General features: G+C 57.8%; 2 protein-coding genes across 5 annotated transcripts; one reads left to right on the top strand and one right to left on the bottom strand.

Moving 5' to 3' along the window:
• Positions 1-2297: 2297 nt before the first annotated feature.
• Positions 2298-10668, bottom strand: OSCAR (osteoclast associated Ig-like receptor). Of its 4 annotated transcripts, XM_069552090.1 has the most exons (5): positions 10549-10668; positions 9729-9761; positions 6763-7125; positions 5243-5524; positions 2298-2829 (listed from the first exon to the last, which is right to left on the bottom strand). In XM_069552090.1, exons 1-5 carry the CDS (start codon positions 10583-10585, stop codon positions 2693-2695), a joined length of 852 nt encoding a protein of 283 aa, XP_069408191.1. In that variant the 5' UTR covers positions 10586-10668; the 3' UTR covers positions 2298-2692. The 4 variants fall into 4 exon arrangements, with proteins under 4 accessions (XP_069408191.1, XP_069408192.1, XP_069408189.1 ...); XM_069552091.1 differs by lacking the exon at positions 9729-9761 and having other exon boundaries at positions 10549-10642; XM_069552088.1 differs by lacking the exon at positions 2298-2829 and having other exon boundaries at positions 4970-5524; positions 10549-10649.
• A 676-nt stretch (positions 10669-11344) lies between these two features.
• On the top strand, positions 11345-15130 carry NDUFA3 (NADH:ubiquinone oxidoreductase subunit A3). The gene is made up of 4 exons (XM_069552097.1): positions 11345-11773; positions 11993-12067; positions 13996-14073; positions 14978-15130. The coding sequence occupies exons 1-4, from the start codon at positions 11392-11394 to the stop codon at positions 15067-15069; spliced, it is 627 nt and encodes a 208-aa protein (XP_069408198.1). The 5' UTR covers positions 11345-11391; the 3' UTR covers positions 15070-15130.
• The last annotated feature ends 18 nt before the right edge of the window (positions 15131-15148 follow it).

Here is a 15148-nt window from a genome sequence, read left to right as displayed (position 1 = left end):
CTGAATTAGGCACTGCAATAAAACTTATCAATTTATGACTAATAGAATAGTCGAATTTACATTCTCAGTTTTAAAACGCTTCTATCTTTTCTTTTTCCTTGACTTGAAGTTTTATAGTTAACCCAAGGCTGAAGATCCAGGCAAAGTGGACTGTGTATATTTCAAGGACATGATAAGCATTAACTTCAAATGTTCTCCTAGGCATATTTTTGTTTTCCCAGGGTCTGATAAAAGCATTTTATCAAACTAGATTTTTGTAACTACATATGCAAAAAGAACTGGGTTTTTTGGAATTTCAAGAGTTTCATCTTAAGCAATCTTCTCTGAAGAATACTGCTGCCATACATTGTCCAAGAAAATCATATTTTTGGTCATAATCTCACAGCTAAAATTTTTCTTAATGAACTGAACCTGAATTTCCCATCTTACATAAGGCAACAAGAGTACCAACCACACAAATGGAATATACACTCACACACCAAACAACAGATCAGTCATAAACTCTCTCCGAGGGTGACCTGTGGAGTCCCAAACAAACACGTTCCCAAAACAGTCCTCAACGGTAGATGTCAGAGCCAACTGGCAAAATGCCTAAATGACACTCAGCCCTCACAAACGGCCCTCAACAGCAGACAGGTGTCAACCAACTGGCAAGAGTGCCCAGAACTGTGGCAGCTCGTGTCCTGGGTAGAGGCTGGCCATCATGTAGTTAACTTCTCCACCTGGAGTTTCAGTATCTTTAAGACAGCTCACAGAATATGGCTCAGAACAGTATCTGCAGCCCTTGAGAAGGGACTAAGTGTCCTCGACTATGCTTAATGCTAAGTCGCTTCAGTCGTGTCCGACTCTGTGCGACCCCATAGACAGCAGCCCACTAGGGTTACCCCCGTCCCTGGGATTCTCCAGGCAAGAACACTGGAGTGGGTTGCCATTTTCCTCTCCAATGCATGAAAGTGAAAAGTGAAAGTGAAGTCGCTCAGTGGTGTCTGACTCTTAGTGACCCCATGGACTGCAGCCCACCAGGCTCCTCCATCCATGAGATTCTCCAGGCAAGAGCACTGGAGTGGAGTGCCATTGCCTTCTCCGTCGCTTAATGACTACATTGTTATTATTTGGTCTCCTTTTGACTGTTTTCCTTTGTTTTCACATGTTCTCATTTCTCTGATTAAACTCACTCTTTGACTAACTTTTCCACAGACAAAAAGCAGGCAGAGGACGTGGGGGCAGGGCAATGACCATACCTTCTTGGGTCAATGCGTCACGTGTTGGGGACAAGTTATTGCTTTGATTTGGCAGTCCCCAGCGTTTCTGGCACCAGGGACCAATTTCGTGGAAGATCATTTTTCCGCAGCCCGAGGGGGGAAGATGGTTTCAGGGTGATTCAAGTGCCTTACGTTTGCTGTGCACTTTATTTCTATTAATATTACATCAGCTCCACCTCAGAGCACCAGGCATGAGATCCCACAGGGCAGGGACCCCTGCTTTAATTCTCTCTAGAATTGACATGGTTTAGTTTCTCCTTCCACAGGTACAATCTCAGAAGGATCTGTAGGTTGTTCAAAGCTATCCACCCAGTGAGTGGCGGGGCTGTGGCTGTCCAAAATCAAAAACAAACAAACAAACAAAAAAAAGGAAGTCATCCTCTTCTCTATAAAGTAGGAAGAGAGAAAGGAGAAGTTGGGAATTTTAATAAAAACAGAAGAGGATGTGTTCCACCAAAATTAGGCATAAATCAAGAACACATGCGTGAGTGGTTAGGACTTGCTTAGCAACGGAAAATGTGTGTCTAAAGCAGGAGAAAGGCATCAGATTGCCAGATAAAATGAGAATTAAATTAATAAACTCGGGAAAAACTATGGGAGTAGCCAGGGCTTCCCAAAGGTAGATTTTAGGATCCAGGTCAAAGGTCTACTGTGCCCAAGGCTGTTGCCTGAGCAACCGACCCTGCCTCTTACTGATGAGGAGGGTTCTGGGAAATAGCTGTGGGCACCGGAATCTGTAATCAGAGAAGAAATTCTGCAGAACTCTGGAAGAGGTTTGCTTGGCCACCAAGAGTGATGTCATGAGAATGATGGTGACTCCTTTAAAAGGTGAGCCGAAGGGACTTCCCTGGTGGTCCAGTGGCTAAGACTCCATACTCCCGACGCAGGGGGCTCAGGTTCCATCCCTGGTCAGGGAACTAGATCCCACAAGCCACAACCAGGACCCATAGCAGGGAAATAAATATATATATAAAATTAAAAAAAATAAAAGGTGAGTTGGAGCATGAAGAAGGGAACAACAGCAATCACAACGAATTTCGTGTGGTCTGTGAGTCTGAGAGAAGCAGCTCTTATACATTTATTGAGCATTGTCCAAGGTAACCCTAATGAAGTATTTCCAAGGCTTCCGTTCTACCGCCAGGGCAGCGGAGGCTGGGAAGTGTCGCTTTCCTAATACCCCCCAAGGAGAGAGGAGCGGCACTGGGGTTCGGCCTCAGGTCTTACTGGTTAGGAAGGCTTAACCACCGATAGCGCCTTCTACTGATCTGGGGGGTCCTGGAGAGATGGCGCAGGAGGAAGATCCCGGGCGCCGTGCAAGGACGTCATTACTCGGGAAGCTGGGCTGTGGGGCTGCCGGCAGGGCCGGTCCAACCGCGGGGCCCCCGCGGCTCCTCCTTCCCCTCTGGCAAGTCTTCTCTGCCCTCCCGGGCTCAGGCCCAGACGTGGCCGGGGGCGCGATTCTGGCTGTGCCGGTCGAAAACGACCAGCGCGCCCAGCGAGATGAGAACCAGGCCCGCCAGCCCCAGGCGGAGGACGTTGCCCTGGGTGTAGTCCGAGGCGCCCGAGCCTGCGGGGCCAGCAAGGGAGAGAGGCGGTCGGCGTCCCCGCCAGACCTGTATCTCCGCCCGTCCTCTGGGTCTCTAACCTCCAGGGCGGAGCTGAGAACGCACCTCCCGGTCTCAACACCGCAGGAGCTGCGCTGCAGCAGGGCTTCGACCCCCGGGTCTAAGGAGGAGGGCCGGGGCCCGGACCCCCGGGTCTAAGAAGGAGGGCCGGGGGGCCTGGACCCCCAGGTCTAAGGGGGGAGGGGCGGGGGGCCTGGACCCCCAGGTCTAAGGAGGAGGGCCGGGGCCCGGACCCCCGGGTCTAAGAAGGAGGGCCGGGGGGCCTGGACCCCCAGGTCTAAGGAGGAGGGCCGGGGCCCGGACCTCCGGGTCTAAGAAGGAGGGCCGGGGGGCCTGGACCCCCAGGTCTAAGGAGGAGGGGCGGGGGGCCTGGACCCCCAGGTCTAAGGAGGAGGGCCGGGGCCCGGACCCCCGGGTCTAAGAAGGAGGGCCGGGGGGCCTGGACCCCCAGGTCTAAGGAGGAGGGCCGGGGCCCGGACCTCCGGGTCTAAGAAGGAGGGCCGGGGGGCCTGGACCCCCAGGTCTAAGGAGGAGGGCCGGGGCCCGGACCCCCGGGTCTAAGGGGGGAGGGGCGGGGGGCCTGGACCCCCAGGTCTAAGGAGGAGGGCCGGGGCCCGGACCCCCGGGTCTAAGAAGGAGGGCCGGGGGGCCTGGACCCCCAGGTCTAAGGAGGAGGGCCGGGGCCCGGACCCCCGGGTCTAAGAAGGAGGGCCGGGGGGCCTGGACCCCCAGGTCTAAGGAGGAGGGCCGGGGCCCGGACCCCCGGGTCTAAGGGGGGAGGGGCGGGGGGCCTGGACCCCCAGGTCTAAGAAGGAGGGCCGGGGGGCCTGGACCCCCAGGTCTAAGGGGGGAGGGGCGGGGGGCCTGGACCCCCAGGTCTAAGGAGGAGGGCCGGGGCCCGGACCCCCGGGTCTAAGAAGGAGGGCCGGGGGGCCTGGACCCCCAGGTCTAAGGAGGAGGGCCGGGGCCCGGACCCCCGGGTCTAAGGGGGGAGGGGCGGGGGGCCTGGACCCCCAGGTCTAAGAAGGAGGGCCGGGGCCCGGACCCCCGGGTCTAAGAAGGAGGGCCGGGGGGCCTGGACCCCCAGGTCTAAGGAGGAGGGCCGGGGCCCGGACCCCCGGGTCTAAGAAGGAGGGCCGGGGGGCCTGGACCCCCAGGTCTAAGGAGGAGGGCCGGGGCCCGGACCCCCGGGTCTCAGGGGGGAGGGGCGGGGGGCCTGGACCCCCAGGTCTAAGAAGGAGGGCCGGGGGGCCTGGACCCCCAGGTCTAAGGGGGGAGGGGCGGGGGGCCTGGACCCCCAGGTCTAAGGAGGAGGGCCGGGGCCCGGACCCCCGGGTCTAAGAAGGAGGGCCGGGGGGCCTGGACCCCCAGGTCTAAGGAGGAGGGCCGGGGCCCGGACCCCCGGGTCTAAGAAGGAGGGCCGGGGGGCCTGGACCCCCAGGTCTAAGGGGGGAGGGGCGGGGGGCCTGGACCCCCAGGTCTAAGGAGGAGGGCCGGGGCCCGGACCCCCGGGTCTAAGAAGGAGGGCCGGGGGGCCTGGACCCCCAGGTCTAAGGAGGAGGGCCGGGGCCCGGACCCCCGGGTCTAAGAAGGAGGGCCGGGGGGCCTGGACCCCCAGGTCTAAGGGGGGAGGGGCGGGGGGCCTGGACCCCCAGGTCTAAGGAGGAGGGCCGGGGCCCGGACCCCCGGGTCTAAGAAGGAGGGCCGGGGGGCCTGGACCCCCAGGTCTAAGGGGGGAGGGGCGGGGGGCCTGGACCCCCAGGTCTAAGGAGGAGGGCCGGGGCCCGGACCCCCGGGTCTAAGAAGGAGGGCCGGGGGGCCTGGACCCCCAGGTCTAAGGAGGAGGGCCGGGGCCCGGACCCCCGGGTCTAAGGGGGGAGGGGCGGGGCCCGGACCCCCGGGTCTAAGGGAGGAGGGCCGGGGGGCCCGGACCCCCAGGTCTAAGGAGGAGGGCGGGGGCCCGGACCCCCGGGTCTAAGGAGGAGGGGCGGGGGGCCTGGACCCCCAGGTCTAAGGAGGAGGGGCGGGGCCCGGACCCCCGGGTCTAAGGAGGAGGGGCGGGGCCCGGACCCCCGGGTCTAAGGGGGGAGGGGCGGGGGGCCTGGACCCCCAGGTCTAAGGAGGAGGGGCGGGGCCCGGACCCCCGGGTCTAAGGAGGAGGGCCGGGGGGCTCGGATCCCCGGGTCTGAGCGGGGAGGGGCGGGGCCCGGACCCCCGGGTCTGAGCGGGGAGGGGCCGGGGGCCTGGACCCCACGGACTGTTGGGGGAAAGGCGGGGGACCTGCACTCCCGGGTCTGGGGGAGCAGGTGTGCGGTGTGGACCCCCGGGTCTGGGGGCGGAGGGCAGGCCGCTCACCGTCCGCGCGGACCACCAGCGGCTCGCTGCGCGCCGACAGCACGTAGGGGGCGGAGGGCGTGTGGTAGTAGCAGGTGTAGGTGCCCGGCGCGCGGGCGCCGAGCAGCGGGAAGTCCGCCCAGGGCTGCTCCGAGTCCCGGTACTGCAGCGGGGCCGCCTCGCCCTCGCGGTACAGCGCGAAGCTCATGCCCCGCAGGCGGCCGGCGCAGCGCAGGCTCACGTTGGCCCCGGGCGCCACCACCGGCGCGGGCAGCGCCACCAGCGACGGGCGCGGCAGCTCGTCTGCGGGATGAGGAGGTGGGAGGGTCGGGGTCCGCTTCTCCCGGCCTCATCCCTCCCCTCCCCTTCCCCTCCCCTCCCCTTCCCTCCCCTCCCGTTCCCTTCCCTCCCGTCCCCGCACCTCCGCCTCATTCTCTCCTCTCCCCTCCCCCCACCCCGACTCATTCTCTCCCCCCTCCTCTCCCCTCCCCTTCTTCTTCCCTTCCTCTCTCCCCTCCCTCACCCCCATCCCCCGCCCCATCCTTTCCCCGCTCCTCTCCCCTCCCCCACACCCACCCCCGCCCCATTCTCTCCCCTCTCCCCTCCCCTTCCCCCATTCTCTCCCCTGCCCTCCCCCCTCCCTCTCCCCATCCCACCCTATCCCCTGCCCTCCCTCCTCCCCTCTCCCCCACCCCACCCTATTCTCTCCCCTCCCCTCCCACTCCCCCATTCTCTCCCCTCCCCTTTCCCCTCCCCTCCCTTCCCCTCCCCTCCCCTCCCCCATTCTCTCCCCTCCCCCCACCCCTCCTTCCTCTTTCCACTCTTCCCGCCCCGCTCTCCCTGTCTCCCTGCCCATCTCTCTCCTCCACTCCCGGCCAGTGTCTGCAGGCCTCTCACCTTCTCCGGTCTCCCTCAGCTCCTCCGTGTCCGGCCCCTGTCTCTCCCAGCCCCTGCGTGTCTGCCTCCCTCTCCCTCCCACTCTTTCCCTCTGTCCCTGTGCTCACTAAAATGCTCCGTTTTTAACCCTCCTGTCGTGCGTGTTTCACTCCCGCGTGGGGCTCAGAGGCTGTCTCTCCCCCAGGGTTTCTCCGTTTCTTAGGGGCTCTCACTTCCCCCATCAGGGATTGAACCTGCACCCTTGGCAGTCAATGTTTGGAAACCTAACCACTGGACCCCGGGAGATTCCCGTTAGCGACATTTTCGGATAAACCTGGATGATTGTTTGGGGGTGGGTGTTGCGGGGGGGTGGGCTGCCCTGTACACAGGGTGTTATAACATCTCTAGCCTCTAACCCCTGTGACGCCGGCAGCACACCCTTCCCCGGTCAGGACAAGCAGAAATGTCTCCAGACTCTGCCAGACTCGGCGGGCGGGTCGGGGGAGGCATAAGTACCCCGCCTGAGAGTGCTCTCTCTGTGTCTCTCTGTGTAACTCTCCGTGTGTGGCCTTGTGCGAGCTCCTCTCCATACCTACGTGGATCCCTCCTTGCCCCTCCACCCCACCTGTGTCCCTTCTGCACACCCCGCTCCCCCAGGACCTCACCTGTTACCAGCAGTTCCAGGGCATCACTGGGGTGGGACCAGACATTTGGCTCCCAGCCTCGCCTCCAGTAGCAGCAGTGGTAACTGCCCCCCTGGGCTGGGGTCACCTCCTCCAGGAAGAACTCCTCCAGTTCCACAGATGCATCCCGGTAAATCACATCAGTGAGCTCTGCAGACCTGAAGAGTGCAAACCTCCAGGCGGGCTGGGGTGCCTGGCACCTCAAGGTGACATTGACCCCGGGGGTCACAACTGCAGCCGGCTGAGCACCCAGCCACGGCCTGGGGTTGGAGGCTGGGGAGACTGAGGAAGCGTGGCTGACTGGGTCCTCGGACTTCTTGGGAGCCCAAGGAGATGAGCGGGCAGCTGGAGGAGGAGAAGCTCCTTGAGAATCAGTGCCTCTTTCTCAGCCTCAGATCCCTGCTCCTAAAGTAGGGGAGACACTGGACCCCAACCAAGGCTTTCAAAACTGGCTGCACGTCAGAGGAGCGAGGCAGCGACTCCTGTTTTAAACATCACTTCAAGGGATTGGATCCCATAAATCTTAGAACTCAAATTGTCCTCCAAAATACTTGTAACATGTTTGACATATTTCAACAGTCGCCCAAACTTGCCATCTATCTGGGGGGAAAAATTGTTGGATCCCTACCTCACACACCATTCCCCCAAGCAAATTCCAGATTAATGTAAAGAATTATGTGAGTTTTTTTAAAAAGCTATAAAAGTATCAGAAGAAAATATAGGAAAATGTATTTATCTTTGGGGTTGAGAAGGCTGTCTGAAAATGTAAAATGAAAAATTCAGAAGGGAAAACTGTTCGTTAATTTGGCCGTTTTAACCTTTTAAAGCTGTATATGAGAAAAGACGTGTAAATGAAGCTAGTAAAAGACATGTAAATGACGATAAGTGACAGGACTGTCAGAAATGGCTTATTCATAAATCTCATAGATTAAGAGTGTAGGAGGGACTTTCCTGGTGGTCCAGTGGTTAAGACTGTCCCTTCCAACACAGGGGGTGTGGGTTCCATCACTGGTGGAGGAGTTAAATCCCACATGGCTCGTGGCCAAAAAATAAAACAAAACACCAAACCATAAAGCAGAAGCAATATTGTAACAAATTCAATAAAGACTTTAAAAAAAAGGTCCACATTTTTAAAAAAAAGTGTAAAAAGAAATCTTAGAGCCAATTCAACTGAAATTCGGGCAAAACATGAACAGGCAATTCATGGAGGAGGAAGTCCAGCTGACCGAAACACATCTAGGGGTTGCGATGTGAAAGTCACTCCATGATGATACTATTTTTAAAAAGTTAAAACAATAGTAAGACATTTTTGCCTCTCGGGTTGTCAAAAATGTAAATACTGGTTAACATTGTGTTTGGGATAATACATAGTAAAACAGGTGCTTAGGTGCACTCAACCGCACCTTTTGAGACAGCAGGTTGTCAGTTTCTACAAGATACACAAAAGATATGACCAACCACTCAGTAAGTCCAACCTAGACAAACGCACTTACAGGAACGTGGAAACTTCACACTGCAATGCGCACCGCAGCGACGAATGCGCGGATGAACGCTGGGAGCAACCTAAATACACAGAGGAGAACCAACCAAACTAGAACCCCGCCCTCCGATGGTGACTGCTAGGCAGCGATTTTTAAACAGAGAGAGAAAAAAAGTAGAACCATCGACAATGACGTGGAAACGTCTGCAACAGCGGTTACAAAGTGAGGAATGTAAGGTGTCGAACACCTGACACAAAATACCAGTTTTGCTTTGGGGGAAGAAAAAGAAGAAGCACAAAAATACATGCGTGTGTTTGAATGCATGGAAAGTTTTTTATAAGCGTTCGGAGATTATACAAGGAAGATGAGGAAAGGCAAGACAGCCATTGCTATACGTCCTTTAATAGTAACTAATGGGGCTTTTGGGGCTCGCTGTGCGGCATGTGGAACCTTACCCCACCAGGGAACGAACCCATCCGTGCTCCCTGTAATGGAAGCACGGAGTCTCAACCACGGGACCACCAGGGAAGTCTGATGATAATTCATTCTTAAAATCATGAATATATGTTAGCTTTAGCATTTAAAACTTAAAAAAATTGCTAACTAAGGTATTAATGGTTTTCCAGGCAACTCTTATTTGGAGTGTAGTTGGGGGGAAATTGAGAGGAAGAAGAGATCTCCCGCATCAGAAACCCTGGAAAGAAACCGAGTCATGTCAGGGTGGAGAGCCACACTTTCCAAATGGGGAAATAATGGGTTTTGCCAGCGATCCTGTTTCCTGAGCCCTGCACTTCACCAAGCTCTAGGCCAAGAGTTCTACGCATGTGAATTTGTTAAATCCTCACAACGGCCCATTTTACAGAGCAGAAAATTTGAGTCTGTTCAAGGTCATAAATGAATGGGATGGTGAAACCGGGGTTCCCGTTTAGGTCTCATTCACTCCAATGTGCATGACCTTCCCTACTTCTCTACACTGGTCACTAAAGTGAATACGGGGACTTCCCTGGTGGCACAGTGGGTAAGAATCTGCCTGCCAGTGCAGGGGACATCGGTTCGACCCCTGGTTTGGAAAGATCTCACATGCGATGAGGCACCCAAGCCTGTGTGCTGCAACTACCAAGCCCACGCACCGAGAGCCTGTGCTGGGCAACAAGGGAAGCCACGGCAGCGAGACGCCTGTGGCCACGACTAGAGAAAACAGCGCGCAGCAACCGCGATCCAGCGCGCAACCGCGATCCAGCGCGCAACCGCGATCCAGCGCGCAACCGCGATCCAGCGCGCAACCGCGATCCAGCGCGGCGAAAAGGAAACATAGTGAGGGAGGGAGGGAGGAGGGAAAGAAAGAGGAGAGGGGAGGGAAGTAAGGAAATCTGGGGGGAGGGTGGGCACCAAAAGAAAGGCTGAGCAGTTGGAAATGGGATGTCAGGAACACGTGGGGGAATGGGGGGCGGGGGGAGTGTTACTCACCAGCTGGAGTGCTGTCTGCGTGACACACCAGCCCTACAGAGGGTTAGGGGGAGGGGGCTTGGTCTTGTCAGAGCCTTCAGCTGCTCCCAGCCCCACTTCACTGCGCGCCCAGGAATCTAAGTCCCCGGGCTCTCTTTCCTCTGAGAAACAGGAATCTTGCCCAAACTTCCTCTTCTCTCATCAGCCATAAATTCAGACTTCCAATCCCCACTTATTTCAGAGACCAAAAGTCTGGACAGGCAATTCCCTGGGCATCCAGTGGTTACAGCTAAGCGCTCTCCCTGCCAATGGCTGGGGTTCGATCCCCGGTTTGGGGAACTAAACACCCACAAGCCGTGCCACACAGCCAGAAAAATGAAACAAAGCCTAGACCCAAATCCCTCTTTCCTCTACACCCAAGAATTCAGGTGCTTGGGCTCCCCTTTTTTTCAGGAGACAATTGTCTGATTGCGCAGTTCTCCTCTTGGGTTTGGGGGTCTGCACCCCCAGTTTCCTCCTTTCCCAGGGACCCAGGTGTCTCAGCTGCCGTCTTTCTGTTACATCAAGGTTTAGGACTGGACAGTCCCTGTTCCCAGGAATTCAGGTCCCTAGCCTTCTCTCGCTCCAAGATCTAGAGCATCCTGCTCCCTAACTTCCTCCTCTCCCAGGAACCCAGGAATCTGGGACCCCTGTGTCCTCTTACCTTAGGATTCAGGGGTCGGAGCCCCAGTCCTGTTATTCTAACCTAGAATCCCCCTGAACCCTCAGCTAGTGCTGCACCTGCCCTCAGGGAGACCCCAGCCCAGCCTGGGACCCAGGGGGAAGGGGGTAGGTGTCTCACAGAGAGTCAGCAGCTGCAGGCTCAGCATCTCCGCCATAATGGGCAGTTGTCGGTTGGAGCGGGAAGAGCAGCCCCGGCTCACCGTGCCCGGTCCCCTACCGGGAAATGAGGCAACTTCAGAAAATCAGAGCAGTGCTCAGGAAAGGGAGGAGGAGCGAGGTGAGGGCCCCTGGGTAATTGTGTCATAGCCTTATAGTGCTGTGGGAAAAGTCGGGAGAGTGGGAGGTCATCACTGTTGTGCTCATTAGGCTAAAAAAAAAAAAAAAAGCTAGCACCTATTATGTATCAGACCCTGTGCTGCACGGTTGGGGGTGGGGGGACACAGGAGAGTCAGACCCCATTACTGTGCTCCAGTAGTTCCCAGCTTGCGGTCAGGAAAGCCACATCCCGACCAGGTTAGTTAAAACAAAGCGATGTGCGCTAGAATGAGGGGCTTCCGTGGTGGCTCAGACGGCAAAGAATCTGCCTGAGATGCAGGAGACCTGGGTTCCATCCTTGGGTCGGGAAGATCCCCTGCAGAAGGGAATGGCAACCAGCTCCAGTAGTCTTGCCTGGAGAATTCCATGGACAGAGGAGCCTGGGGGGGCTACAGTCCATGGGGTCGCAAAGAGTTGAACATGACTGAGCCACAAACAGGTTTACTACTTTTTCACAGGCTGCAGATCACACGGGGCACTGTGAGAGCCCACAGAAGGTCCCTAACCCGTCAGGAATGAGAGTTAGGGCTTGCAGGACGAACTGATTTTGAGCTAAGACCTCAACTGACAGATTGATCATTTGTCCTTTCGCAGACTTCGTTTGCCCATCTGTAAGTAAAGATGGGCTCTCAGAAGTAAACTATACATGAGGACTGATGCACTCCGCTTTAGCTGGGCTGCAGTAGAACTGGAAGTTACTCCTCCGGAACGACGTTCTGAGAAAAGCGAACCTTGGCAGGTGCGCCAAGACAGGCTTGCGTTTAAACCCACAGCGCCGCCTCCGTTTCTGCAGCCTTCATCACAGACCGCTGTTCTGCAATACTGCGCACGCGCTGACTCAGCCAGTGGAGGCTCGCGCGTCGGGACTACAACTCCCAGAGCGCTTCGCGCCACCACCGCCTCGGGGAGTCGTTCGGCGCCACTGCGCAAGCGCGGACTCAGACTGCGGGGGCCATGCCCAGGGACCACAACTCCCAGAGTGCTCCGCGTCCTCGCCGCCGCCGCCGCCGAGACCAAGATGGCTCCGAGTAAGTTCGGCTTCTGCCGGCGCGTGAAGCTGGTTCTAGGAGCCCCGGGTGGTGCAGGGGTTAGGCCAACGCGGAGCCCCTGTGGAGCCAGTGGGGTCCGGGACGGAGGGGGGTGCGGAGGTTACGAGGGGCCTCCTTCAGGGCGGTGCTGACGGAAGAGGGATAGAGGTCACCGGGGGCATCACCTGCGACGGTGACCCTCCTCACCCATCCTTACAGGAGTCGCAGCCTTCCTCAAGAATGTCTGGGCCAAGGAACCGGTGCTCGTGGCATCCTTCGCCATTGCGGGCCTCGGTGCGTGAGTGGCCCTGGTGCGAACGTGCATCACCCCCAACCGGCGTCCCAGCTTTACCTTCCATCCCGTAGAGGTCCCATCGCTCCCCGCCCTTCATGCCATCCTGTACCGCGAACCGCGACCCTCGCCCTCAACATCCCGTGTCCCTCACACCCCATCATTCCATCCTGTCCCCCGAGCCGCGACCCTCGCCCTCAACATCCCGTGTCCACCCATCACTCCATCCTGTACCCCGAGCCCCGACCCTCACCCTCAACATCCCGTGTCCACCCATCACTCCATCCTGTACCCCCAGCCCCGACCCTCGCCCTCAACATCCCATGTCCACCCATCATTCCATCCTGTACCCCGAGCCGCGACCCTCGCCCTCAACATCCCGTGTCCCTCACACCCCATCATTCCATCCTGTACCCCCAGCCCCGACCCTCGCCCTCAACATCCCGTGTCCCTCATCATTCCATCCTGTCCCCCAGCCCCGACCCTCGCCCTCAACATCCCGTGTCCACCCATCATTCCATCCTGTACCCCCAGCCCCGACCCTCGCCCTCAACATCCCGTGTCCCTCACACCCCGTCACTCCATCCTGTACCCCGAGCCCCGACCCTCGCCCTCAACATCCCGTGTCCTTCATCATTCCATCCTGTACCCCCAGCCCCGACCCTCGCCCTCAACATCCCGTGTCCCCAATAGTGTGCCAACACCCCAACCCCTAATATTTTGACCCCTCCACCACCCCATCGCTCCGCACCCCATCTGCACCCACCCAAGAGTTCTATAATCCCTTGAAAGAAGTTCTCAATCCTAGTTGCCCATTATAAATACCTAACCCCTTAAAAAATAAGTGAAAAGTGATGTCGTCTCTCCCCGTTGCCCCTCACCCCCCACCAGATTCTGAATTGGGTTGGTAGCGGGTGGAGGTGGAACTCGGGAATTTGCTATCTCCTGAAAATCCTCTGGAGACTAACATGCCTCCCTGATGGAGAGCCTCAGCCCTGGAGCTGGACTGCTCAGACTTCAGGAGTGGGAGTGGGGCTCTCATTAAAACACAGGCTCTGATTCAGTAGGTCTGGGAGGGGCCCGGGCAGCTGCTCTAAGAAGTTCCCAGGCCTTGTCAGTAGCGCTGGTGGGCAGGCCCCACACTGGGTGAGGTTCTGGACCACAGTTGTCTGGCCTGGCAGCCACGGCCCACATCGGCCCTAGAGCTCTTGCAGCGGGGCTGGTATGAACTGAGATGGGCCGTGTAACGCTCGTGTAAAGTACGTGCTGGATTTCAAAGACTTCCTATAACAAAAAGTATATACTGAATTTTTTTCATGTTGATATATGGAAACAGTATTTTGCATATACCTGGTTCATTTTCTAAAACCGTGCCTTTCAGTGTGGCTATTCAGGTCAGCTGCGCAGCCGTGTCTGACTCTTTGCGACCATGGGCCGCGGCACGCCAGGCCTCCCTGTCCATGTAACTTGCATCGCTGCTTCTTGCATTCCCATCAGACAGTGCTGCCCTGCCCCACCTCCCCGTGACTCCCAGCTCCCACCCCAGAGGGACTGGTTTCTCAATGATTGTTCTTTGAACCTCCCCCTCTTCCTCTGTTGCCTCTGGAACATTCCCCAGAAACCCCCTGACCCATACCCCCCAGTATGCTCCATGACTCAAATGCACTCCTTCTGTGACCAACCCCCTCTTCCCTCCTGTGCCCTCCAGGTCCCACGTGTCTGTGAGTACTTGGCTTTCACCCAACCTCTGAAAAGTGTTATAAACCCTTCTGCTGATGTATGGGGTCCCCAGGGTGCCAAGGGCCTCCTTGGAGGTGAACCCCTGCTCCCCTCCACTCCACGCACTTGACCCTCATTTGGCCAAAGCTCAGCTTCTGTCCGCGGGGATCTCCTCCTTCCCCTAGGCCTCATGCCTGTTATCTCTCCGCAGCTGTAATCCTGCCCACACTCAGCCCCTACACCAAGTACTCGCTCATGATCAACCGGGCCACACCCTACAACTACCCAGGTGAGTGAGGCCTGCCTGTGCTGGGGAAGGGCAGTAATGGGCAGGTGCGTCTTCCACAGGGCTCCCAAGATTCTGCAGTGCACTCTGGACTCTGTCCTTTCATCCTTCAGTAGACAGAATCCACATGCCGTCGAGTTCACTTCTTTTTTAAATTTATTTGGCTGCTCCGGGTTTTAGTTGCGGTGCTCGAGATGGTCACCTTCACTGCAGCAACGTGGGATCTTTATTGTGGCATGTGGGATCTAGTTCCCTGACGGGTCGCACCCGGGCCCCCTGCCTCGGGAGCACCGAGTCTTAGCCCCTGGGCCACCGGGGAGGCCCCGCCTGTCTTGTTTTCGCACTCTGTGAGTTGCTGTGGTTTCAGCTTTGTGTCCTTGCCTGGGTTCCCAGCCTGTTGCTTTCCCAGCTGCTGACTTTCTGGACCTCCGCCCCTCCAGGCCGGTCCCGCTTCCTCATGCCTGTTGGTCCTTCCCTGGGGCTCCTGTCTGTGTCCCTCATTCTGGGTTTTCATGTCTCCAGGTCTCTCTCTCCCTGCTTCCCTACATCTCTGACTCTCTGACCCTTGGTGGTGGTACTTGAGTCGCTAAGTCTTGTCCGACTCTTGTGACTCCACGGACCATAGCCCGCCAGGCCCCTCTGTCCATGGGATTTCCCAGGCAAGGATGCTGGAGTGGGCTGCCATTTTGTCCTCCAGGGCATCTCCCCCACCCAGGGATCAAACCCCGTCTCCTGCATTGCAGACAGATTCTTTGCCCCTGAGGCCCCAGGGAAGCCCTCTCTGACCCTTACTTTCTCATCTCTCCCCTGGGGTCCTGTCTCCCTGTCTGAATGTAAGCTGACAGGCTGGCCCTTCTCTGGGGGCCCTGGCGATCTGCTGGTCTCAGCGGCCCCCTCCTGTCCACAGTGCCCCTCCGAGACGACGGGAACATGCCCGACGTGCCCAGCCACCCCCAGGACCCCCAGGGCCCGAGCCTGGAGTGGCTGAAGAGACTGTGAGCGCCTCCGTTGACAGGGAGCGGCCCCCGCCCTGATGGCCCCAATAAATGTGTGAAAACCAGCCCGAGCCTGAGTGTGT

Source organism: Ovis canadensis, chromosome 14 (assembly GCF_042477335.2).
Source record: "Ovis canadensis isolate MfBH-ARS-UI-01 breed Bighorn chromosome 14, ARS-UI_OviCan_v2, whole genome shotgun sequence".
Lineage (NCBI taxonomy): Eukaryota > Metazoa > Chordata > Mammalia > Artiodactyla > Bovidae > Ovis > Ovis canadensis.
This window is presented reverse-complemented; position numbering and strand designations above follow the sequence as displayed.